At 39.8% G+C, this 26,646-nt stretch overlaps 1 protein-coding gene across 7 annotated transcripts in view; it reads left to right on the top strand.

The window, feature by feature from the left end:
• The window catches only part of CERS6 (ceramide synthase 6), a 124,278-nt gene that overhangs the window by 52,863 nt on the left and 44,769 nt on the right, over positions 1–26,646 (top strand). For 4 of the 7 annotated variants that reach the window (XM_080600995.1, XM_080600992.1, XM_080600993.1 and 1 more), the window contains exon 4: positions 8,039–8,096. In XM_080600995.1, coding sequence (XP_080457121.1) covers positions 8,039–8,096 — 58 coding nt within the window. Of the gene's footprint in view, positions 1–8,038; positions 8,097–17,603; positions 17,754–26,646 lie in introns of all 7 variants that reach the window. The other 3 variants (XM_080600990.1, XM_080600991.1, XM_080600996.1) reach the window with 1 other exon arrangement.

Genomic DNA, 26,646 nt, shown 5'->3' with positions numbered 1-26,646 from the left:
AGATTTGGCAGTGCTAACGGATCTCTGAGGTCTTATCAGAGCTTTATTTCATGTTGTTCTCTCCTGGATGCCTTGGGGGCGGTTACATAACCACAAAACAGAAGATATGTAACCTAAAAGAATTACCAAAACACCTACTGCATTGTGCATCTATTGTGGTCTAATTATATAAACATGCTCTATAATTTATAAAACTGCATCACTGTGTTTCCTTTCCTTTTTTTTTCCTGCACTACTAAATTTTGTTCTTAAGACTTTTAGAGCTACATTTTGAGCATACAGATTTAGGACAGGGATGGTCTCAAGTGGCACTGTAACATTAAATATTAAATAGCTGTTTCAAACTGCAGCCAAGAGAAAAATCAGATGCTGGCCAAATCTTAAGCTATAAAATTGCAGAGGAAAGTAATGAAAATTTCTCAATTCGTCATACCTGCTGTTTTGCACATCGTAAGGAACTGTCTATAACTGTTTCCTTCCTCAGATAACTTAACCGTAGTGCTTACCTTTTGCTTCATTGCTCCAGTACAGCTCAACAGCACTACCATGCCAAGAAGGGCAAGAAGAAGATTTTTATTTATTTTTAAATTAACACTATATAATTCTTGTTGCATCTGTCAGGCTGTTAAAAATGCAGCAAATTATCATTGAAGAAATCATGGGGGGTAGAATATTGGAACAGCCGGTCTATTACCATTAAACATACCGTCACAGAGCTTTCTATAAGCATGGATTTTGTGGAAGGTACAAACTGAAGCAGTGTTCTACTTCTTCCTGGTTTCTGAACCGATGGGAAGTACTCCATGAGGCTGTCCTATGTACTAATTGTGTTTCTGATACGCTTTGTGTTGGGTTTTGTGTATATGTTTGTTGTGATCTGAAGTACATGCAGACAGGATTTAATAAAGCTGTCAATTTATTTTAAATAACTTTAGTAGATGAAGGAAATTGAGATTGGAACTAGGAATAGAAGTTCTTCAGGAGATATCTCTGAAAACTTGAATGTGAAAACATGTGCCCATGCGTACCAGGCAGAATGCTCAGAGCGTGCCACGAGGGTTATCAGCCTCCTTCACCTGCTGTATTTTGCCTTCTGTGTGGAAGGAAGCTGGGACTCTGATTTTCTAAATTCTTTGAAAAGATGATGTCTCAAATGAAGGTGGCAATTCACTGCATTATTTTTGTAGATAGTGACATAGGCTGTGAAGTGTTAGTAACCATCCACCACAGTTCCCTAACGGGTCTGCAGGATACCAGTGCTTATTGCTAGTATGTGTTAGGGCTTTGATCGAGGAAGGCCAAAAAAAAAATAATATTGCCCAAAGTAGAGTGACATACAGTACCGGTTGAATTGTCACATGAAAATGGTTTTCAGAGCTGGAAAGCCAGTTGAATTGATTACTGACAATCTGAAGAGCCTATGGCTAATTGCTAAATATGACGGGGGTTTTAGCACCGCCTAATGTTAACCATTTGAAGCGTGACATTCTTATGTTACTGTCTGCAGCCCTAACAGCAGCAAAACAGTGGCAGAAGTGTCTTTGTAAGTAACAGCTACAAATCTGGGGGCGGGGGAGGAGGTGTGAGGGGTTGTTTAATCTGCAGTTGGCAATGTAAGGTCTTTTTCCTGGGAGAGCAGCCATGCTGAGCTCGCTCCGCTAGACAGCAGGTCATTGGGAAGATGAACCTGATGTGTTGGGCTCTGCAAAATGTGTGTGGGGGAGAGTTGTTTTAGTTCATTGCTGTAACAATTGACTTTTATTAGCTAAAGTTCAATCTCACTTTTTGGAGTGAATTTTTAAGGACACAATTCAGCAGGATGTTAAAGGGAACCTCGTCAGAAGTATGCCTGGAGTCTGCAAAGTGCTTAGTTAGATGTGCACTGAAATAGTTTTTGCTGAATTGAGCATGATTGGATATACCAGATTAATTGGCAGATGCTCTTCAACTTTTCCATCTCCTTAGCATTCTGTATCATGCTGAAGCATCTTTAAAATTTTATTAGTGGCTCAAAGTTAAAAGGGTTGAGAGGTTTTGAAACTGTCTGTACTTTGGATCAGGAATGCACTTATGTGTTGAACAAGAGCAGTCAGATCTGTTGCTGTACTCTCCAGGTGCTTCAGAGCATCTGTTTTAAGACTACATTTGAAAAGAAAAAAAAAATCTTACTATGCTTTACCGTGACTCTTTATTGCAGTGTGTCACATCCATTTTTGAAACATAACAACAGCCCTGATAAGCACAGCCCAACCTGAAAGGATTACCCTAAAGGCTCGTACGTAGACTTGATCTCGCTCATGTTGGGCTCAAGCAGATCAGACACAAGCCTGGTTCAGTCAGGAGGTCTTGTAGGCATGTTAGTGCAGGACTGAAGTAAACCTTATTTTGAGCAGACAGATCAAGTCTTCCAGAACATTGGCTCCTTGTATGCTTTCATCTGGGTTTGCTGGATTTAAATTAACCTAAGAAGCCTTTCAGGCAATACAAATTGAGTGTATTTGGGTCATTCAGAATTCGTGTCTCTGCACAACTGACTGGAGGGGTGTTTCACATCTGAGGGACAGAGCAAATTCTCACAAAACAGAGCGGCTTCAGCTGTCCTCTTCTTTCAGTTAAATGTGAATTGATGCAGCAGTCACCCGGAATGGGGTGCTTCACCTAGTGGCCTCCATTGTGTTGTGTAAATGGGCCGGAGAATATTGCTGGGGAGGAAGGGGAACAAGAGGTATCTTAATACAAACCTTGTGTTGCTTTTCCTAGTCAGTTGGTCTCTGCTGTTGCTGCTGTAGAACAGTTTGTTACTTTCCCTGTTGTAGAGAAATAGCTATGACCCTAACAACAACCATCCCCAGTGGCCTGGAGAGCTAAAGCTTGAGCTGTGGATGCCTCAGGACTTCTGAGAGTTATCAGAAAGGGTCCTAAAGAGGGTTTATGCTACTGACCAGAGATTTTCCCCTCCCTGCAATCTGTGATTAATTGGACTGTGGTTAGGCTAAGGGCTTTTTCCAACCTTGAGTGTTGGCATTATTACTTAGGATAAATTTAAGACCTCTCTTAATCAGCTACCATTTTGTGAATTCAGTTGGGAATGAGACTTGTTAATCTCACACTAAAGAAAGATGTCATTTTCTTCTATAGTATGCTGTGCATAGAGAATATTTTGCCTAAGTTCCCAAAATACTACGGTGTTTTGGACACTCAGATGTATTGCCATGTGGACATGATTCCTGCTCCTAACTGTTTCCCTCCACTGTATCATCTCTTCATCAGTAGACTGCACTGAGACCAAAATGGAGGGATAAAGAGAGAGATACTGTAGACTGCAAATTATAGATTTAGATAGAGTACTTCATGGAAAAGAATTGAATTTGGAGTTGAACCTTGTCCATTCAACCTTGGACAAATCTTCTTTGCATGAGATATATTTATCTTTTATTTCCTGGACTTGTCTGTATGAGTTTTGAGAGATTTGTACAGCTTCATGACACAGTTCCAGTCCCTTTCTTCTTGTCCTTCCTCCCAAGTCATAGAGGTGTGGTTTTTTTGCTACATAAAATGGCTTCACAAGGAGAGATGGTCCTACATATGACAGCTTTGGGGCTAACAACCCATCAGGGGCATGCAAGATGTGACAAGAGAAAACCGAACCTAACTTTTCCAAAGTCTGGCAGATGTTCTTACTATTGGGCTACTGAGCAAAAGGAGAGGTTGGGGGGAGTGAGGACTGCTCATATGCTTATAAAATATCGGCATAGTTTTAGATTATTGGCTCTCTGCGCCAAGGTAGGAAAGTAGGCAGAGGAACGCGTGATAATTCAATTCCTGGTGTGTTTCAGAGGCAGAGTGATCTGTGTGTGATCTTGTACAAAGAATTAGTGATATATCTACAGTTAAATTCCTGATAGTGCACAGCCGACAGCTCCAGATACGTTCTTATCTTTTCTGACTCTATAGCTGAAGCTGATGGAAATAGCATCCCTCATTTCTGTCCATTTGTTGTATGTATATGTCTTTAGACTATTATGCTTCATTACTGTCACTCACTCTGTAAATGGCCTTAAATACTGATTTAATTTAATGTAGATTTTATAGATCTCAATATATGTTAATTTGTAGATAACAAGGATCTAGTTTTTTGGTTTAAAAAGACAATTATAAGTGAAATATATCCAGTTGCTAAGACCATTGGTGTTAGCACAATAAGTAGTAGTTAATGTGCAACATTTACTGAAGTGTTGAACATAGTTACTTAGCTAGTTAGACCAGATATATTCACTTAGTGTATAATAAGAAACGTTTTAATAACGTAAAATTAATTTTCTCCCAGACCTTCTTGTACTCTCCTGTGGTTTAACCCGACAGGCAGCTAAGCACCACACAGCTGTTTTGTTCACTCCCCCCACAGTGGGATGGGATAGGGCATTGGGAGAAAATTTGTGGGCTGAGATACAGATAGTTTAACAGGAAAGAAAAGAGAGAGGGTGAAAAAAATTACACAAAACAAATGGTGCACAATGCGATTACTCACCTCTAGCCAACCAACACACATCCCAGAGCAACAGCAGCCCCACCAGCCAACTCCCCCCAGTTTTACTGTTCAGCACGATGCTACAGGGTGTGGGACATCCCTTTGGCCAGTCTGGGCCACCTGTCCTGGATGTCTCCCCTCCCAGCTCCTGGGGCAACCCCAGCCCTCTCGCTGGCAGGGCACCATGAGAAGCTGAGTCCTTGGCTCTGTGTGAGCACTGCTCTGCGACAACTAAAACGTCAGCATGTTATTGACAGTATTTTCATCGTAAATCCAAAACATGGCACCATACCAACCACTAGGAAGAAAATTAACTCAGTCCCAGCTGAAACAAGGACATAGTTATCCATTTGACCTTGGCCAGTGGATGTTTTACTGTTAATTGATGCAGCATACCAACTTCAGGCAGTGGTAAAACAATGCGTTAAACTATCTGGACTCCCGTGTAGGTATTGAGCCAGGCAGAATTTCCCTCTGAAGCCTACAGAAAAGGCAGCTGGTTACCTGACACAGAGCAATGGAAAGTTCTTCACTTCACTGCAACTGCAAGATGCCGGGTACCAATTCTGATGGCAGTTTGACCAACCCAGAAGATTATTGAATAGCTTTTATGAATGTCGTTCCTCAGGAATGAGCATTTTACGTTTACATTGTTTTATTTATTTGCTTAGAAGATTGACCAGCTTTGTCTGTCACCCAGTTCAGAGCTTTTCTTTGTCTTCTGATGCTCAACCCAAATAGACTTGTTTGGGAGGGTTGGGAAAAAGATTAAAGAATACTAACAGCATCTATTATTGTATGCTTGTATCTGTATATCACCTGTGGAGCACTTGAATACTTGGAGCAAGCTGATAGCCTTTGGCAGGTACAACTAGTGTTTGGTGGCTTTTGGCTCTGAGGTTTTTCCAAAAGCTCCAGGAATCCTCCTGTGGGGTAGTCCGTGCTTTTGGCACAGATCTGTGGCTGTGGCAGTAGTCTGGGGTGAGGGTGGAATCTTAGGCTGGAAAATCAATATTTCTGAATTTGCACGTTTCAGGAAAGGGCTGTTTCCTTCCACTGAGGTACCAGCTGCAGCGAATGCTGCAGTGGGAGTCTTTCAGAGAAACACACAGGCTGGAAAATCCCTGAGCTCCACCATGTAAATCTTAACCAGCACCATATTTCAAATACTTTAGAACGCCTTTGAATTTCTCAACAGCAATTTACAAATGTCCTCAAATATGTTACAAATTTTACTTGGAGAAGTGTGAAATAAAGGGGATATTGAGGAGATTTTTAGTGTAACTACAACAACAAAAAAAACCTTTGAGGGATCTATAACAACTGCTCATAATTATGAGTAAAATAAGGACACTGAGAATGCTCAACAGTGAGATGAGGATAGACAGTTTTTCCCTTCCAATATGTATATTTTTTTCAATGACAGTCTTGAAGCTTTCACTAGAGGAGGTAGATGACTTTGAAGTTAAACAGCAGGTTTCCTAGCCATAGGAGTAGCCTAATAAGAAGATTACTATCCAAATAAAACCTTGATTCATATTGCTGTTCTTGCTGTTTCTTCCACATGCGTAGCCTGAAGGTTTCTACCAGCACAACTACTCTCCTACCCCCCACCCCCCAAGTGCCCTTTTTTTGCAGTATCTTAACAAAAGTGCCAGCATGAAAACTGCGAGCTGTGTTGCTGGTGTTACTGAAGGGATTGGTGTTTGTATAATACCAAATGAATAAATAATCTCTGAAGTGCTCTGGAGGTTACAGGGTAAGAGACAGTTTCTGTTCAGCTGAGGTATTGCAGTTTAAATCTCATTGATGTTCTTACACTGTCCTGTACTCAGCTTGTCATAAGGTTATTTATGTCTGACACAGCTACACAGCTTTCCTTCTAAACACTTGCAGAAGTAGCTCTGAAGAGTAAGGTTTGGATTAACCTTCTTTCACATAAGAGCATTTTCAGTTTTGACACCCTTCCAATAGGTTTTTGAGCACACTTCAGTGGCAATTAACTGTAAGCTAATAGTTTTGCCAGTGAACAGAAAGTTGTGCCGTAAAATGCGTAATTGAAGATGATTCACGCAGCAGTATTGCCTCACTAATGAAGCTAAATCTCATCCTGTTATAAATGTTATGAATAGTAAGTCACTGGTGTTTATCTCAAGCATGTTTGTGTAGTCACTTCAGCCCTTGGAAAAAACAGGGGTTCGTGTAAGAATTTGCACTGCATAAAGTTTTGATTTTATTTTGTTATGCTTCTATTGACCCTTTTTTCTTAAGCCAGTAATGGGTACGGAAGATAGGAAGATACTTGCTATGCCTTCTTTTATCGGAAAAGGAAGAAAGACCTAGAGACGATCATTTTGTAGGGTTGGATTTGATCTCCTGCTGGCTTCTCTCTCATTTTCTATGGCACCTTGCTTTTGGCTTCTAGTTTGCCTCTGAAAAGAACACCTAGAAGCCCAGAAATTATTTCATGTGTGCTTGGGAAAATATGGAATATAAAACTCTCCAGGAAATGTGCAGCTAGGAAACTCTTTAGAAGCAGACATAAGTTACGGATATATACTTGCATCCAGCATGTCTGTTTGATACAAATACACTTCCTAGAACTAAGTGAAGTGCTGAAATCTCCTCTGCAAAAACTCTGGCTATGGCTAGCTGTGGGTGATGTTTTTCACTACTGAAGACCGTATTTGGTGTGCAGCACTCTTAATGTTACCCGTTGAAAGCTTAATAAAATTTCTTGTTATTGTTGTCCTAAAAATGAAGTCAGGTCCTGTAGAAGCATTGCAGTAAGTCTTTCTTTTTTTCTGATTGCTCAGTAACTCCCAAGTATCAGAAGTGACAGCAGTCCTAGGTGTTACATTTTTAAAGTGAAAATCTAAGTTCTTTCTACACAAATGGCTTAATTTTAACACTGCCTTGCCATGTAAGACGGCATCAAAATGAAGCCCCAGGTAAACAAGTATAACCATAAGAACCTCTGAAACACAAAGACGGAGTAAACAGGGAGCTGGGAAGCATGGGGCAGATGCGTAATTTAAACAAGTACTGAATTACCGCTTATTTCAATACATTGAAATCACATACAGAAGTGCTTCCCTGAATTGGAGTGCAATTTTCAAAAGAAAGTGTTATCAGGGTAGAATTAGTGAAACATGGTTTCTTACGAATCTCTTTCATATTTGAATTCTCTACTTAGTAAAGGAGTTGAAGTTTTTCCCACTTAGCAGTGGTGATGACTATCCTTAATTCTTTTGGTTTTTCCTAAGCTTGGTGGACTTTCCAGTATCTAGTAACAAGTGAATTTCTTTGCACCAGACATGTGGGAAATGGGGGAAAAGGCAGATGAACACAATGCTTGATAACAAAAGTCTTAGAATACCAGACCAAAATTTTGCTTCAAATTCTGTTAACGTGACATGGGTGTGTTGTGTTGGCAGTACTGTAAGAAATGTGTTGAACTATGAAGTGTAAACCTGGTATCCTAGAGTTAATCTGTTGTACTTTTTGCAGGTGGAGATTTACATTTTACCTTTATATATTTACCTATGGAGTACGGTTCCTGAAAAAGGTAGGCACTTGCATTATTATGCTTTCATGACACGTTATGGATTTGTTTCAAGTCTTGTATATGTATAATGTAGAGCACAGGCATAAAACTTACATTCACCAAGAACAAAATTAAAATTTAATTTGCATTCATAAAATGAGTTGCCATTGGCACTTGTAAGGAATATAAGTGCTCATCAATATTTAATGGAACAAAAAAAAACACCACATGGGTATAGCAACATGCCTAGTTCACTTTATTACTTTTCATTATAGGCATTAAACTGGCAGAAAAGTTTACCAAAGTATTCAGCTCAATTTCTGCACCATCCTTATTTAAGTGCCTCTGGTAGAAGATGCTTTTTAATAACAAACAATCTATTAGTGATTTTAAAAATGCTGTGGTTTTGCTCATTCTTTGTCTGATACGCTGTGGAAAGAAGTTTCCATGGAGTTTCCTATCAATGCTGTGTTTCTGGTGATTTAAAATAGAGGAGGGTATGGACAGCCTCTCAATGCCCTGGCATAAGTCTGTTAACTTCGTCCTGGGCAGTTATATGGGTTTGTGGTTCAAACTATTTTTTCAGTGTTGCTAGTTCTCAGAGCTTTTGTGCAAGTCAGGCAATATTTTTGTAATTCTGAGAGATGTAATTTAGGGGAATGTGTGTTCTCCGTGTATTAATGTAATTTCATCTGTTCATTTTGGACAAAAAATTGACAAAAGGGAATGCGTCCTAAATGTTCCTGATGTTTTTTGTAAGCAAAAGTACGGAGAGTGCAGGGGGTAGAGAACCATCATTTTTACAGTTGTAATTCCTGAGGCTGTTCCAGGTGAGTCAACTCAGTGCCAGCAGGACTGATTATGCCCTGTGCAGGGAGGGGACATCAGCTGTTGTCAGCCTCTTACCAGTGGTCAGCCTCAGATGCAGAGCGTGCACCTGTCCTCCAAACAGAGCAGAGCCACACATAACGCACAGCCTCTCCCTCTCTCCTTGAACGCTCCTGTTCTGTGTGTACTTCATTCATTAACATGCTCTATGCTCCATGATCTAATATTCTGTTGTGTGCCTTTGATTTTTCCTGTGAGTGTGGCATGAAATAGGAAAACAGTTTTAATGATAAGCTGTTAAGTGAATGTTGCCACCATGCGGAACGCTCCATGCTCTGTGGTTGGTTTCTGACTTGTTAGGATGCTTTCACTCAATGCAGAAGACTTCACTACTCAAAGTCAAGTTATTCTACCTGTGTTTGACAAGAAGAGTGACCATGGTGCAGTGGAATAAGAAAAATCTAGTTTTCTTTTCCCTGTGCCTGTATTACATATTATATTTCTAGCTTGTTGGCAAATACATAGTAATATATGGAGTAATGTTTTTCAGCTCAAGCTCACACTAGAATTTTGGGCAACAGTGTGGTTTGTTTTAAATCAAAGAGATTTAAGTTTCATACTCTTCAGAATAATATAACTAGCAAGTAGGTAATCCTTTAGGTAAAACAGCCTTAGTCTTGTTTTGATTTTCAACCTCATAGAGCTTTATCTTATTTTAAATATGTTGCAAATGTGTTGAAAAGTGAGAAATGGTAGATTGTGTAAGAATAGTTTTACTTTAAAACTAAAGGATGTTTCAGTGATTTTTTTTTTTTGGTGGCCATAGACTGGATCTCTCTCGAAAGTATTGGAGTGCTTAACTTCTTTTGGGAGAATGATCTTGTGCCCCTTACGGTTTCAGAATTACTGATTTTCTTCTGGCAAGCTCTTTTGGTTTTGTTCTTTTCCCGTACCTTTGGAGGTGAGAATGGATAAAATTACTATTTTGATATTTCTCAGCTTCAAATTAGACAAACGAAGAAAATACTTTTTGAACCTGCTAGCTAAACTGAAGCCTTACGGTAACAATTCAGAAACTTCCTTACACAGTACAAAGAAAGTGTCTGTCCTTGGAAAAACTCTGAATACCAGCATTTCTAAGGACTGAAAAGAATACAGAAAATGCATGCTTTATTACAAGCATTGTGAGCTGGGTCTGAAGGCTGAGATGACAATTGTCATCCACATCCACAGTGTGCATGTCATCCTCCCTGTTCAGAATATCACTCAGTTTGAAGAGGGATTGCCAGCATAGCATGGCTGTTTGAATGAAATATACCAGTATTTAAACAAACTAGTCTTAACAAAGATTGGTTTTGTGATTTTGCTATAATTTTAACTTTCAACATGTTTTAATTTTTACAGTGAACTTGTTCACTATGTAACTGTGTATATATTTAATTATTTGTTTTTACACAGTATTGTAAATGAATCACATCATTTTATGCTATAGTCATTATTCCAGTGTTCTACTTCATATGCTCAAGTCTTCCACATGGGAATGCAGGTAAATTAACAAAATTATGATTGTATTTATATTTGTAATTGCATCATCTCCCCAGTAACATTGTGTAACTAAAAGAAAATACAGTATTTTTACTGTTCATCAAACACCAAAGACTTTACTGAGCCCACTTAGGAGGGAAATCTGAGTTTGAAAGGAATAAAATCCTGACCCTGGAATCTGGAGGAGAGCTTCTTTCAAACCTTTCACTGCAGTACTAAGTTGGATAATCCTTTGTGGTTTTTTGTTGTTTTTTTTTTGTGTGTGTGTGTGTATCTTGTTTTTGTTAAGGGAACAATTGTGATGAAACAGTTATTTGCTTCTTTAGGAAGCTAGAGAAAAAGCATAATTCCATCAGAGCAACACACTCACTAACTGAGAGAGTAGGAGGAATAGTAATTATTACTAACACTCCTGTTTTGAGGAACGGAATATGCCACCAGTATAGCAACACATTTGAAATACTAATTTTGACTTTTAGAACCTAAACTAATGCTTAAGTGATGGACACTTTGGACAGTTGGATAAGAGATTTTACATAGTGAATACACATGTCAAACACTTGAATGTATATAAGAAAGTATTTTTAGAAGGGAAACCGCATTTTGGTGATCTGGTGATTTTTAAATAACAGAATCATTCAAGATGGGTTCATTTGTCCATTTCTGGATAGTTAAGATCCCAGATTTGAGAAGATTTTTGCCATCTCGAGTGGGAAGTGTTTTTTATTGGCTGGGCTTGTGACTTACTTTCATGAGGTACTCCCTTGTTCATGTTCAATAGTGTACCTGCCTTCTGTATTTTTTGCTTTGGTTATTCCTTTCTAACCAAGCCAATTTGCCACACCGATTTTCAAGGTCTTGCTCTCAGTAATACTGTGTTACAATTTATTTATTTTTTACATGTGAAGAATATATCACTTGGGAGGACAGAATCCTGTTGAAAGATGATGTTCAGCAAGTTGGTGCAACTCACCGTCAAACTCTACAATGACTTGATTTACACAGTGGCTGGGAGGTTGTCACGGAATTGCAGAGATGCTGTGACTCCATTGCTCTCCTGGTCTCTAGATACACTAGCAGCAACTTATCTGTGTCTCTTAAGTGTGGGGCAAGGGTAGCTACCACTAAAATATGGTAATCATTGACTTGTAGATTTTTGGGGTGGTTGTATTTGCACCATTAAGCCCTGCAGTAGACTGCACTGTGCAGGATGTGCCTTTCTGCCATGGGAAGTAACACCACTTTCTTTCTGAAGACTGTTACACAGGGTTTTCCAGGCAAGTGCTTTCTCCTAACCCGAGCTTTAGCAGCATGGTTGCATTGCTACGTGTTCTCTTCCTGTAGCTCTTTCATCTGCTGGTTTATAAATTCTCAATAATAAAGCCACTGGTCTCCGCTGGTGAAGCAAAAACCATGTGATAGCCTATGCAAAGACATCTGGTGACATAAGAGGATCTAAGGTCTCTTAGAGGTTTTGAAATATGAACCAGCTCATCTGTACAAAAGGCTATCCCTAAAACACAAATCCCAGTGCATTGTCTCTTTTACAGTTTCTCTGTTGGCTCTTGAATTGCCAGGCAACAAAATACTCTGACCTCTGTACTATCATCCTTCCCTTCTGACCTAACCTAGTCTTCTTGCAACCTGCCGCTCCTTTGCTTTGCTGCACATGCTGTTGCTGACCTGTTGGTTCTCTTCTGTTTACAATTGGCTCTCCCTTGGTTGGAGGTAGAAATTCACCTTTACTTACAAGACTGGCACGGAGCCTGTCAATTACTTAAGCACCACTCTGAGCTAGTTTTGAGGTCCTTTGCTTTGTGCTGGCCCCTTGCCTAGAGATGAATTTCACCTTTTGGATTCTTTTGGAAAACACATTTCTCATTATGCCCACAGCACATGAATCGTAGCTACTTTGTCTTCTACTGTCACCTTCCCTGTTTGCCGCATAAAGCAGTATTACTGCCTCCGTGCAGTGTCAGCAAAAGGGTGGATTTCAGCTTCATTGTGTCCCATCAAGCCACCCAAGGAAGATCTCACCAGGATACTGTGTCAAACCACCATTCTTGCAAAAAGTGCCACTAGGTCTTTGGTGGCTTTGTAGAGCTGACAAGCCTATATAGCTTTTTTGGGGGAAGATGTGCCCAAGTTTAATAAGACGTAGTCATATAGAAGACTTCTTGACAACTCTGATGATATGAGACATCAGTTCTTTGGTCACATTGGTCAATTGCTGAGTACGTTCTTGGAATCCTAAACCTTTGTAATCATTGAAAACTGTCTCTGTTGAACTGTTCTCTTGGGTCTGGTCATTTTCCAGTGGCAGAAACATTCTTGATGCACAGTGTTCAGTCATAAAAAATCATCAAAAATCTTACCTTTGTTAAACAGTATTTTCAAAAATCTCAATTCACAGGGAAAAATATCTGATGCAAAGCTTTGTTTTCTAATTTTGCACTGCTACATCAGAACCAATCAGTCTATAGGATTTAAATAAGTCTTCGTCTTCATGGTCTATGCACAACAGAGACCTAGCTCAAAAGTGTGTACATTGTCAACTTTGCCTTTGTTGTGATAATGCATCACTCATTAAGTGACATTATAAAAATGAACCTTTTTCTTATAAGGTGTACTGTTGATGGCATATCCCATGTCCAGCTTCTCTGATTGTTTTCCTTTTCTTGGGTGTAAAGAAATGGTAAAAATGCAGCTTCTACCATTCATATCTGCCTTCTTCAGTCAACAGGTGTTTTTGACTGCAGGGTGCAGGTATATTATTGGTGTTCTCTTATAAATATTTGCAATGCAAATGAAATAAATGCCCCTCTCAGTGAAGTAAGAGAATTAAGTTCTTCTGTCCTCTGTAAGAGAGGAGAGATGGCAAAGCAGTTGCTTTATTACTCACAAATGGACCACACATAGATAAATAGCTCACAGCCTTCCAGATACTCAGCCAAAGCATTGAATCACCTACAAATTGTCTTAATATGTACGTATAAGAGAGCAACAGACTTCAGTACATTTTTTTATGTAGAGGTGTTAGTATTTAATTATCATATTAGACATTCCTCGTTTCCCCAGCTCCTGTGCGCCTTCAGCCTTTACTTTTCTTTGCGTCAAAATAAGTAGATGAATATTACAGAGCCACAAGGTTTAATTTTATTAGCAGTTTTGCAGTCATTGTCTGTCAGTGGTGAAGTAATTAATGACATTTTAGTGTCAAAGCATCTCAAAGACAAAATTGTTTCCTTGGTTTTGTATTCTTTTTTAAATGTTCCTTATAAGTTTTTGCCTCCGCTTCAAGTCCTCTCAGACTTAACACTTTCAGTTGTAGCTCATTATATTACCAAGTGGCATAGTAAGGCTCCCAAAAGAGTCTCCCATTGTTAGATTAAGATACAGATTTATTCCTGTTCTTCCAAATTTCAATTTGATGCAAACAAACTGTTAACTTTCTGTGTAACGAGCATGAGGCAGTCGTGAGGAGATCAAGAGGGTTATCTCCCCATCCGCTGCCTCACAGCGCCAGGCCGCAGCCAGGCTGGGTCCCGCCATCTTGCTGAGCTGGCTCTGGGCTCCTCAGCAGCATGACGGCTGCTGCGCTGAGCGGCCCAACAGGTCCCGAGTCAGATTTGAAGTGGCCTCTGTAACTTCTAGTGCTTTATGAGAAGAGGGGATCAATGTCACTGTAAGTCAGAGTTCAAGCCAATTCATTTCCTCCACAAATATTACCATTTTCAAGGGCAGATTTGGTGATGAATGTTCTTCTATGTGAAGAAGCAGACTGAGACACTGACCTCCAAAGAGAAGGTGAGGCTTTCTTTCGTTACTCAGTGCTCACTCCATTACTGCTTTCCACAGTAAATTTAAATGATTTTGGGCTTAAGACTGAGTGGGCCACAGAATCCCTTAATGCAAAGGTCTGATGTTGATAAGAAATTATCTAATACAAACCTGGTATTTTTCCATGGGTGGTACCAGGGCCCTAGTAGTTCTGGAAAGATTTTCATCTTCATAGATAATGAGTGACAAGATGGTGCTGCTTATTAGCTTAGAATACCTCTGTCCAGGCTAAGCTGTGTATAATGACATTGACTTTTGCACAGAGGTCTTTTGTCTCAAATGCCATCATTAGTGTGAAGTATGATTATGAAATAATGATATGCCTCCAGGTCCTACCAGGAGCTGGCATAATACTCTCCATGCTCAGAGGCACGTCTTCCCTTGGTAATAACTGTACTGCAGTGTTCTTTTTATCTTCATAAATCACTAAGATTCAAAGCAGAAAAGAAGATAACTAACCAGCTATATTTCTACTCTGATCATGTATGTGCAAACTTTTCACCTTTTTAACTGTAGCTGAGATTTTTCAGCATGGTGCTACAGGTTTTTTTGTTTGTTTGCATGTCTACAAAATATTCCCTTGTAGTGCACCACACCAGCATTGGTGCCAGCAAGACACTAAGTTCCCGTAACGTTAAACTGACTGCTTTGCTTATTGCTAATATAGGAGCAAGATAACATTTTTGTTTCCTTCAACAATTTTTACAATGAAATCAATAGTGGCTTGGTTAATTAAGAGTTGGTAGTCAATATTAATAGTTAATTAATAGTTAATAGTTACAATTTGGGTTAGTTTTAGTGATAAACAGAGTGAGGAATTCAGGATTGGCTTGTTACTTGCTTGCTGAGTCTTGGTGCTAAGCAGTATCCATGTAATTATGTAGAATAAAAAACCTTTACAAATATCTGGAAGCAAAGCTTCCAGGTGACATTTGGTGACTCTTCACATTCAGTTCCATTAATTGCCCATGAGAATTACAAAGTCATTAAAGAGCATGAATTCCCCTCAGTAAGAGTCTTGGTAGGTCTATATTGAGACTTGGGAATATGAAGTCATGCGGTTATCCTACTTGGAAAAGGACCATCTGACAGGATAAAAAAAAAAAAACAACACTTTTGACTTGCTCTTTTTCAAAATTAGTCTTGAAGTAAAGCACATGGTATCAGGATACTATGGCTGTTTAGAAAATGCCAGGTGCAACAAGCTTCCATATTTCTGCAGATGATTGAGGGGCAGTTCTGCATCTCCCTTCCTAAGAAGCCATCCCCATACAGTAGAACTCTCTTGTTGAAACAGCTGATCATGAAATTGCAAGTGATAGCAGTGCAGATCTATTTCAGAACAACAGGAAGGCCATACTGAACTGTAAATTTGACTCCAAATAGAAGTAATGTGAATGTATGGAAGGCAACTGGAAAGATTACAGTGTGACATGAAGTGGAAAAAGCAATTCCACTTCTGCTTTTCTGAAAAGTTCTTTTTTCTTGAAACTATAGGATGTTTGACTTTATCCTTAAGTGTGTGCAGAAACCACTGGGCTAAGTAAGTGCTGTGTGACAGCAAGATGTGGCCTGTTACTGTCTGAACGTTTCTGCATGCACTTAGAGATGACTTGGCTTCCTGATGCTTTTTTTTTCTTTTTTTTTTGTGAGTGAGGATGCTCCATTTCACTGCTGAGGTGAATCAGCGTGTTCTTTGCCTTTTTTGGAACAGAACAGCAACAGCAGCGCACACAGATGTTACAGTCCTGGGAGATAAGACAAACATTTGAAAATGTCATTTTGAGTTGCTTCTGACCGAGAATCTTACAGCCTGAAGTCAGACCATCTGCATTTAAAATACAAAAAAAAAAAAAAAAAAGTTGATTCGTGGTGTGGTGACTGGTATTTGACATGTTTTCTGTAATACACTTCATCTGTATCTCTTGACTACTGAGATTGTTAACCTCCAAAGAAGTAAATAGTTGTTGATTTCCACAGAGGTAAAGTCGTAGGATTTATATCTGGGGAAAGAGGTGTCTCTGTGATGAAGAATGAGTTCATATTCCTGTGGGAAGTCAAGACTGGGACACAGGAACAATGGGATGTTTAGCTGGAGTGGTCTTTCATTTGCCATTCAGGTTTTGGTAGTTTTCTTCTATTTATCTTACTATCAGTTTTGCAGCTATTTGATATTTTGGTATTAAACAATTTGGTAGTTTCACTGTACGCTGTTTCTTGCATCAGTTTTATCACTGATAGTATATTTTCGGTTTTCCTCAGAACATCATGAGGTCTGTTCTGGATGCATTCATATGTTCAGATGTCATCAAATACATTTACATTTATTTTAGCGGTTAAATAAAGCAATTTTGGAAACACTAGCAACATACCTTTGGAAACACCTTAAAGGAGATGTGTCTCTACTGGTCACTAAGCTAATGAGTTGGTAATAGCTTCTTTCAGTCAGTTTAAGGACCTAAGAAATTGCAACTGCTGTCACTCTGCTTGCTCTGGTTACCAAAGACAAGATGTTCTCAAGGACCTCCAAGACCTCCAAGAGGCAGTGTGCTCTGAAAGTAAAAATACCCTGAGTTTGGGAAGAATTAGCAATAAAACTGCTGGATTACTGAAAAGCTTGAATGAAAGCTTTGGAAATTAGGCTGATAAAATGGGATAAGACTGTTTTGTGAAATGAGGGGTTAACTCTGTAGAGTCAAAACTAATTATTAAATGTAGACTGACTGACTGTTTTCCAGAGGGCTAGATGTACGTAGAGCCTTTGGCTATAAGTATTCAGTCTACAAAAAAGTAACTCCCTTTTCTTCTCTGAATTAATTTCACTTTAATCTCTGATCTGAAATCTCAAGTTACTCAAAGCCATGTGTTGGATTCTCTATTTGGTTATTTTTCTAGGTATTTTTAAGAAAGTAATATTGCTTCTCTAGAATATATGGGCATTTGTCCCTAGCCTTATCATGTCCAGGAAAAGGGAGTACCTGAAACAGTGGCAGAAGTGTGCAGCCAGCTTGAAGATCAGGCACTTTTTTGTTTAGTGGCAAGAATTCTTTGGTAGGAAACAATCATGAGTATGCCCAGCATACATTGTAAGTGGTTCCCTGTACCGACTCAATAAAGCAACTTGGTTCTGTCACAAATTACTTTGCCTAACAAACAAGGAGAGTTCTAATTTCACAGCTGTACCTGAGGCTTTTTTTTAATACTGTTCCTGTTTTTCCTTAATTGTTCCCATGAGAGCTGAGTTGTATTTCTGAGGAGCAATGGAGGGTACGATTTGGTCAGTTAATCGTTTCTCTCTTTTCCTGATCTGGTTAGTGTAGCTTTGGAAAGAACGACCTGATCTTGGAAAGCATGAAGTGGCTGAGACTTCTGTTAGCTTCTACCGGCTATGCAACATTTGTTTTCTGGTCTGTTTATCTGAAGATTTCTCTTGTGGATTATCTGAAGAGGAGTAGTTGGGAGAAGGTATGGCTTTATCCTTGCAATTCTCTTGGAAAGACTGGTTAGTCTTAGCAGCCCATTTCCCCATGGTCAGTTCCTCTGTGTTGTGCGGCCAAAGGCTTGTTGGTACGTTTTGAGAAATGGAATTGGGAGTCCTGGAAGACTGCAGGTTTGACATGTTCCTGTGGACTACAGGAAGGCTGCATTGTTTCATTCTTTTCTTGCTGCCATCTTTTTACTCTGATCATCTTACATAGTATCAACACATATTCCTGAAGAAACAGATAGCAGTGACCTTGCTTTTACAATCTCGGTCAATCATGTTCCAGCAGAAGCGCTCCAGGGAGTGTCATCCTTCTGAAGGTTATCTGATCCCTTCAGTTCTCTAGAACAGGGAGAGAATACATCTGAGGAATTTTATCTTTGTACACTGCAATTTCCAAAGCGCTAGAGGGACTGGGGGGTACTTCTGACTCGGCCCTACTGATGCCATGCCCGTTAGCCTGAAGGTTCAGCAGGACGGACGTCGGCTACCGCTGTGATCGACCAGCTCTGAATGTGCTGAGGAAGCAAGCCAGGATGCAGCTGCTTTGAAGCCAGCTGGTCTTCCTCAGTTGTCCAGTGACTTTTTGCTGTAGTCACGCCATGGGAGAGGCACATGGTGACTTTCTCAAAAGCCTCACGCTGGTTGCAGTGCTTTATTGAACCGTGATTTTTAGGAATGCTTTTGAAGTCTTTCTGTCAGTTTCATGAGACAGCAGCTGTGCTGCAGCAAAGGTGACTGCATCTGCAAAGAGTTGTTCAAACAGTCAAGCGGCACACAACTGTGAGTAGTTTTCTTTTCCTAATGTCACTGATTCTGTATACACATTGCTGAAAAGGATTCATTTTAGCTTCATGACAAGTTCCAAGTTGACATTTTTAACTGCTTTACTTGGGAAGCTGCACCATATGTAAGGTTACTGTGCACACCAAGTCATGGTACTGTGTGGTCTGCAGCAGAACAAAGCTGCTAATACAGGAGAAGATCACTCACTGTGCTTTTAAACAAGCTTATGTTACTTTTTTAGTTGGCATTGGTTTGAGAACTGAAGAAATCAGAACTGAAGAAATATGGGAAATAGTTTTGGAAATTATCCTGTTTGAAATGAAGCCTGCAGTCAGTGGGCTGTAAATGTTCGTACATTATTGCAAATTAGGTTGCAAGTATAAATACAATTATACATTCTTAAAGGTATGAAAGTATAACCAACCACTATATAGTGTTGTTGCCGTGCTTCCCAAAAGCCTTGTGTTTTACAAGTCTGATGGCTCAGAAATGTCTTGTTGGGTAAGAGCCCTTGGGCTGCATGATCACTCTGACAGCACCGCTGCTCTGCCGCTCCCTTCCGGGTGCACTGATCCCTTGCCGCTGGTGCATGAGCAACACATGATTTCTGAAAACAGTGGATATGGAGGTGTCAAGTGCATTTATTTGGACTTCGGGATTTTAATTTGGCCTAGGACTATGAAACTACCTTTTCAGCATTACAAAATAAAGGCTGTGCTGCAGTTTAAATTAAGTTTTAGTTAGAATATTAATGATATTTTTCTGGAGGGAATAACAAAAGAGTTTAAATATAGAAATAATGATGAATAAGAAATAGAAAGTTTGGTTTAGTTTATGCTTACCTCTGAAACACCTAAGGAATGTGATGGCAGCAGAATATGTTTCTGGCCAAAATTCCTTACGCTTGCATGGAGCAACACTGCAGATGAATTTGGTATCACATCCAGGGATTCGATACCAATCCTACTGACTTAATTGAAAACGTACAATGCTTTACACAATTTTTGGTATTTCTAGCAGTAGAACAGCCTTGATTCCATTGAAAAAGTTTCTCAGCTATTGGAAAGCTATTTACAGAACGTGTTGTGTGTGACTTAGCTGATTTGGAGTGGAGAAAAACAAGCTGGATGAGAATGGGCAGCACTTCACTTATCACTTATTTCCATTTCATGTTCCTGCATGTACTTCTCCATGAAGCTGTTGCTTCTGGCTATTCTGCTGAGCAGAAAGACACAAGAAGCACAGTATCTCAGAAACATGTGCGCTGCTGTGAACACACAACATATCTGACAGTTTGCTTCTTATGAGACTAACTAAGCTGGGCCAAACTCTTCTACTTTTAGCTCTGAGGTACCAAAGCATGAGTTTTTGAAATATCTGCCACCTTGGTTTATTTCAGACCTGGCTGTAGAAAACAGCAGTGTGACAGCAGCTGGCAGCAGGAGGTTTGCTCCAGAGCCCTTGCTGCTGCCCCCTCTCTTCTCCACTCCTGAATTAAGTGAAGCAGGCATTCAGCTGGGCATGTATTCTAGTCTGTGTGTGTTGTGGTGTTTCCTTCCCATGTTAGGGCTGGAAAGTTGTTATATTATCTGTTACTGAAGCCTTGTAACTGCTTTTGTTCACTGAGCTTATCTGTCCCATACTGGATAAATACTCTCATTTAAATGAAGAATGTCAGGGGCCACTCTGCAGTGCTTTTAACACAACGCTGATATTTGATATTTTACTGTTCTATTAACAGAAGGATAATGTGATACGTATGCCACTCAGGGAGGAAATGAAGCCTGCCTTTGTCAGATTGTACTTGCTCTAAAATTGATTTGGGCTGTTTTTCTTTATTATTATTTTCTTTTAAATCGGGAAAACAAATTGCTCAGTGTTTGTAAGTAATGAAAATTGTTAAGCTAAAATAATATTGGATGTTAAAATCCAATCTAGTTTGATTTCTTTCCTGAAAGTGGGGCTCAGCATTGGGTGCTAAATAACATAATTTCTAATTTGCTGTGAAAACAGGGAAGAGCACTTGTGTCAGAGTCTCCTGAAGGATGCCATTGTGAAACATGGAAATGCTATATTGCATTTTTAAGTAAGTATCATGAGTAGAAAAGGTTTCCAGAAAGACCAACGTTAGATCCATCTAATGGAAAAGGAATTTGTTTCAGATGTCTCTTTCAAAAGGGCATAAAAATGGTTGAGGGCATTTAGGAGAGATTAATAGAGTGCTTTGGCTATCTAAAATATAAATCATGAATCATGCTGTGAGAAAGATCAAAGTCAGCAGAGAAATTTAATTTTAAATTACTCCACTACTTCAATATACATTAACAGGGAAGAATGAATGCAGTTTAGACACTGAGGTTTTGTAAGAGAAGGCCAGTTAGTATAGGAAATAATCTATTGTGTAAGCTGTTTGAAGTTAACATAATAACTGGATCAAGCAAAAGCTAAGCCAGATGGCAGAATTTATTTGTGGCTGAAAGACAATAAAAGGTTTTTTTGAAAGAAATGGGCAAAAGGAGAATATCACTGATATTCCTAATGAATACCATAATGACAATGAGGACAAATTTGACATAAGCAAGGGATTGAAAAATGACACAGTAATTTAAAAATATATCTAGAATTGAATTTCTCTTTGCTTGGTATCCAGCTGGGAGTATTTAATAACCATGGACACCAGAGTAAATGCTCTGTAATCAGCAGTTTGAAGAGTTACGGCGGTAGGGAGCCATGCCCCACATTGTCAGTGGTTGCACCTTATGCCGCTGCTCCGGTCAGCGCAGGGCGCCTGTCCTGCTGCAGCCTGCTAGCCAGCTTTGACTTCAGCACAGCACTTACCAGCTTTCTGAAAGACACGGATTTTTCAATGTCCTATATATAAAAATAGCAGATCTAGAGGAAGTAATTGTAGAAGCATTTTATTTGAGTAACTTTAGGATAAAAATAGCTTTAATTCATTTGGAAACTATGGTAGCTCACTTACCTCTAGCAAAGTATTTAGAACAGTGCTCTGCTACTGCAGGAGCTTTTCCTGTTTTGCTGTTCAGATGAACGAAGCAGTCCTATTTTCCACAGCTAATTACACTTGAGCAAAGAGTGCACGTTTGGATATAAGAGCAGGTTATTAATAATCCAACTGGTGCTTTGAATTGCCATTATTGAGTTGATCTCACTATTGAGGCAGTGACTTGGAGCACGATAGCTTTATCTTCATTTAGGCTAGTATGACCTTTAGATCACTATGTATTTTTACAGTATAAGGCTTCGAGTCATAAAGCTGTTTCACTTTACCCTTTGAGTGCTAGGGAAAAGAAGTTTACTATTTAAACAGATACGTTATTAGTAGTTCAGTGAGCATTTCTTTTTTCTTGTATTGTATTACCTTCCACAGCTTCCCAGTTAATTTTTTCTTAAAGGTATCTCATTTTTCCTGCCTATTGATGGTCTCAGTTACTGGCTATGAGAAATGGCAGACTTTTCTTGGGGAAATACTCCTTTAAGTTCAAATCTAATTCTGAGTTTTGCTTCTGTTTTCTTAACTGCTGTTTTCACACATGTAACTTAAATAAGGAGTTTCAGCAGAGATTATAGATTTTTTTTTCCCTTGAGATTTGTAGGTTCAGGAAAGTGAGGGAACAGACCCTTTCTTCTTGCTCAGTTACTCTAGGTGTTTGCTGTGCCCAGAACTTACAGTTTATGATATTAATCCAAAATTAATTACAAATTGAGCAGTTATAAAACACCAGCGCAGTTCCTTTGCTTCCATCTCTACCAGCCACTCTTCTTGCTAGCTGTTTCAGCAGAGGGCTGCATAAGAAAAACAGAAGTTATGTCTGAATGGATCCAGTGAGAGATGACAAATGGAAACAACAAAAGATTGTATCTACGCGCTTCCTCAGCAGGAGGAGAAAGGGAAATAAAAGAAGAAAAGTTTACATAAAAGTTTATGTAGGCTTAGGCAAAATAATTTCCCAAATCTTTCAAGATGTCCATTTTATTCTGCTCTGGTGTAGTAAATGTTCTCAGAGCCACTGGCTCAGAACTGGGCAGGAAGCAATGCCTTGTAAACTGTATTCTTACATTAAAATTAATTAATGTTTTCCCACAGTCTTTTATTCTGCTAGAGGAAAATACAGTATTTGAGGTTTTCCTCACTGGCCTTTTCCCAGGCAGTACCCAGTACTTGTAGCATTATTAAATACACTACTGAGGACACCAGCACCCCAAGGGTGAATTGCCCTGCTCCAGTATACGTGCACTGACCTCAGAAAAATGCAGCAGTTGCAGAAGGGGGAGGGAAAGAGGCTGCCTTAGTCCATCCTTGTCTTTGTTGCTTAGCCTATGCTTTGTTTTAGCTGTGCCCAGTGATGGAATTGCTTAGAAACTGGTCCCTCTAGTGAGCATCACCTCAGTGGGGCTGGAGAGGCGCACAACAGGTGCTTTCAGGCTGCCTGCTGCAGCAACCTGTCTGGATGGAGCTCTGCTGCCACAGCCACTCCTGGGACTTGATCTGCTTCTGCGTCTGGGAGCAGGTCAGTTACTCTGTCAGGGTTTTAGTGGCAGCAGTGAGAGGAGTTCACTGCCAAAAGGTTTCCTGACCAGGCACCAGTAATGGCACCAAATGTTTCAAACACACTCTTGTATCTCTGGGGTTAAGTCTTGGCCCTGTGACCTGGAAAAGTCCTGTATTTCCTAATCAAAATTCTGCAATTGCAATAACTTCCTACCTTTCAGATGTCAGGGATGATTTTGAGACCTTGCTGCAATGTGCCAATGCTAACCTCCAGAAACACGGCCATTGCAGGAGTGGAAAGTGGAGGGGATTTTGTTCTGTTTTTCTGTATACAGCCTTTTTCTGGCAGGCAGTGCAAGTTCATAAATATCCTTAAACATCTTCCTTAAACATCTGGTTTTGTGCTTGAAATTGTACCTTAGTGCTCACTCAGGAAAGAGTTGTTTTGCTGTTACTTGAGGTGGACTCTGCTTCCCTTTGTGGGCCACGGGCAGTAACAGCTTGCTTCACTGACACAGCATGTCAGTAAATCAAGTCCTTACGGCACACAGCAAGTCCTGGGAAGGAAAGAAGCTCACTGGGGATTTCCAAAAGTCAGCGTCAGTAGGACAATGTAGGATGACAATGTAGGATATAGTCAATGCTTCCCTTCAGCAAATGGCATGGAAATCAGCGGCTGGTCAAAATCAGCCTGATGTACTCTTCTGGCAGATCAGCCACAGATAGTAGGTATAATTACAGAAAGTAGATGTGTAATGATGAGTTTAATTATTAACCACTTTCCTGTATGCCTTTGGGTAACTGTAGTATCAGAGCAGAGCGTGCTGGAAACCCTGGAGCTCTGTTGAAGCTGTATCCTGTAGGAAAGCGAGGAGCATTCTGAGGTCCCGCAGTTCAGCAGCAATCTTGGAGCACTGCACAGCTACCAGGGGTGAACTGACCTATTTATCTGTTTTAATAATTCTCTCTTGGGATTTTTATTGGTCTCTTATATGTATAATTCTATGCAGTTCACCCTCTTACAGAGCTACTGTTTGCCAAGTGTAAACCTCAACACTTGCTCTTTTTGAACTGATTCCAGACCCATGGTTGCATGTTGTCTGTCTTAATAAAATAAATTCAAAAATGCCCTCTTAGATGCAAATTCTAGGTTAATTGGTGTGGTCTGGCTCTATGATCAAAAAACACAAGGCAGCTCTAAAGCTAATGGGTTTACAGCTGCTTTGCTTTCCCAAAGTGTTATCAGGCATCTGGAGTGCTCTGCTGAATGGGTCTGCTACTTTTTATGCACTACCCTTACCATGCAGTAAGTACAAAATATATTGAGTCGTGTCACTAGGAAACCTGTTACGCACAAACGAACGGGATCTTTAGCCCAGCTTCTACATTTCCATAGACCTTCAGCTGCTCTAAACTATCTGAGTATCACTGGCAGCCCAGCCTCTTTGTGACAAGCAAGCAGAAGAGGAAGTGTCAGAATAAGAAGGTACTCAAACGAGCACAAATTGTTTGATGACCAGACTTGGTAGCAGGACTGCTGATCAGAGCAAGGGGAGGAGATGCTGCAGCTACCAGCTTCTCTGGCTGCAGAATTCCTCGGTTCTGTTGAATGCATGCAAAACTTCACCCACACCACTCTGTATGTCAACTGCTAGAAATGGTGCAGACTTCTTTCCTCCCAACACCTCCATCCTTTGGCAGATATTAGGGCCCTTCCACATTCTTTACAATTAAAGTTGAAACCGTGTGTTTATCAGCACAAGACATAAATGCCACAACGGACCTACATACATCATATCTGCAAAAGGGAAAAGTGGATGTATGTGGTGCATTGAGCTTACTCTGCCTTTCCAGCAGTGATTTTATGTAAATAAATCCAAATTTGAATTCATATTTTTTTCTAAAAATACTTCTGTGCACATATTTGCATTTGAAATGTCAAGTGCATCTTTCAGTGACTGTTGTTAATCTTGGCCTTGGAATGTGTCCTCCTGTATATTTTATAGTTTCCGATTAGTAGAAGTATCATTTTTAATTATATTTGGAAGTCGGCACTGCAGATTGCTGAGGGGAGAGGCTGGGCTCTACACTACAAGTGTTTTTTCCCAGCACCTTGTTTCTGCAGACACAAAGCACTAAACTCTAGAGCAGTAACAGTTCTGCAGAAACTTATGACAGTTTGCTCAGTCATAATATATGAAAAGAGCACCTCAGGATTTTCATCGGCAATGTGTCATACTGTCTTCGCTTATGTTGTGAACTGTGCCAAGAAATATGATGAATGATTGCTTGGGTCTGTGAAGAATTTATGGAAATGCTATTCCTGGTGTGAGCAGCAAACCAAACCACAAATCACTGGGAAGAAGAGCGTGCAGAAGTTGATACAAAATGTTAGCCATGGATTTTTCCATTTCGCATTGTCACTACTTAGTGATTTGGGGGCGGTTAAATCCTGTCTTTGCAGAGAGCCTTGTCTGATGACTCCACAGTTTATCTTGCCATAAACAAAACCAGCCAGTGCTGTTGGCATTGTTTGCTGCTAACATCGTGCATAAAATGCCTGTCCTGGCAGCCACTGGATGCTGAAAGCTGTCTGATGTGATTTTTAAATGGGTGGGACTTCAGTATGAGAAATACTCTAGTAGCAAACAACCATAACAAGGAATGGTATTAGTACGGTTCAGATTCTGTCTTATGTAGGGTGTCTTTTGGAGGAGGAGAAGTAAAAAATATTTCTAAATGATCACAGAAAATTTCTGAGACATCTTAAGTGTGAAGTCCTAAGAGGCTGGGTAAATTTAGGGAAGGCCATAGAAACTGAAAAGCTGACACACAGCATTCTGGTTATTCATTTGTAAATCTTCTAAAAATCAAGGAAAATGAGGAGGAGTTTAATTTTCTTTCTGCTGGAGAAAAAATTGCTGCAAATGCTGATACTTGTGGAAGAAAAGAAATGTCACTTCATTTGTGTCACATTGTGAAAATAATAATAATAATATGGAAAGAAACATGTTCAGAAAATGGAGCCCTTTACCAACATCCAGATTATCATGAATGTGCTGCTGGTGTTCAAATGATCATAATAAAAACAGGGATGTGCCCAAGAGTTCAAAATAAAAGCTACTTTTCTGGTTGAAACTGAAAAGGATGCTGCTGAGAACTGCTGGAGGTTTTCAGTTGCATCATTCCCCTGAAAAAATCAGTTGTGATGCATCAATAACTTTTCCACAGCAATGTGCATGTCACATCTCCTCTAGAGTATCAAATGGCTTTTTGGTTAAGGCAGCCTTTCCAGAAATCTGACACAGACTGAGGGCTCAAACTCTTATACTCCCTGGTCATTATCCTGTCTGCTGAAGTGGCAGGGGGCCGAGGTCTCGGTCTCAGCTTTGTTGCTGTAGGCCATCAACTGCGGCTAAGTGCAGCAATGAACAAAAAGCGGAGCAGCTTTGACCAGAGAAATTCTTCTGAGACGAGTATCTCTTGGCTATCCAGTACTTTGACTGTTAAGCTTGCCAGCAGAAGTCACAGGAGCTGTGTAAACTGTATGCCTAAGATGACTGATTTTAATAAGG

This window comes from Anser brachyrhynchus, assembly GCF_964034855.1.
Source record: "Anser brachyrhynchus genome assembly, chromosome: 7".
NCBI classification, from domain to species: Eukaryota; Metazoa; Chordata; class Aves; order Anseriformes; family Anatidae; genus Anser; species Anser brachyrhynchus.
This window is presented reverse-complemented; position numbering and strand designations above follow the sequence as displayed.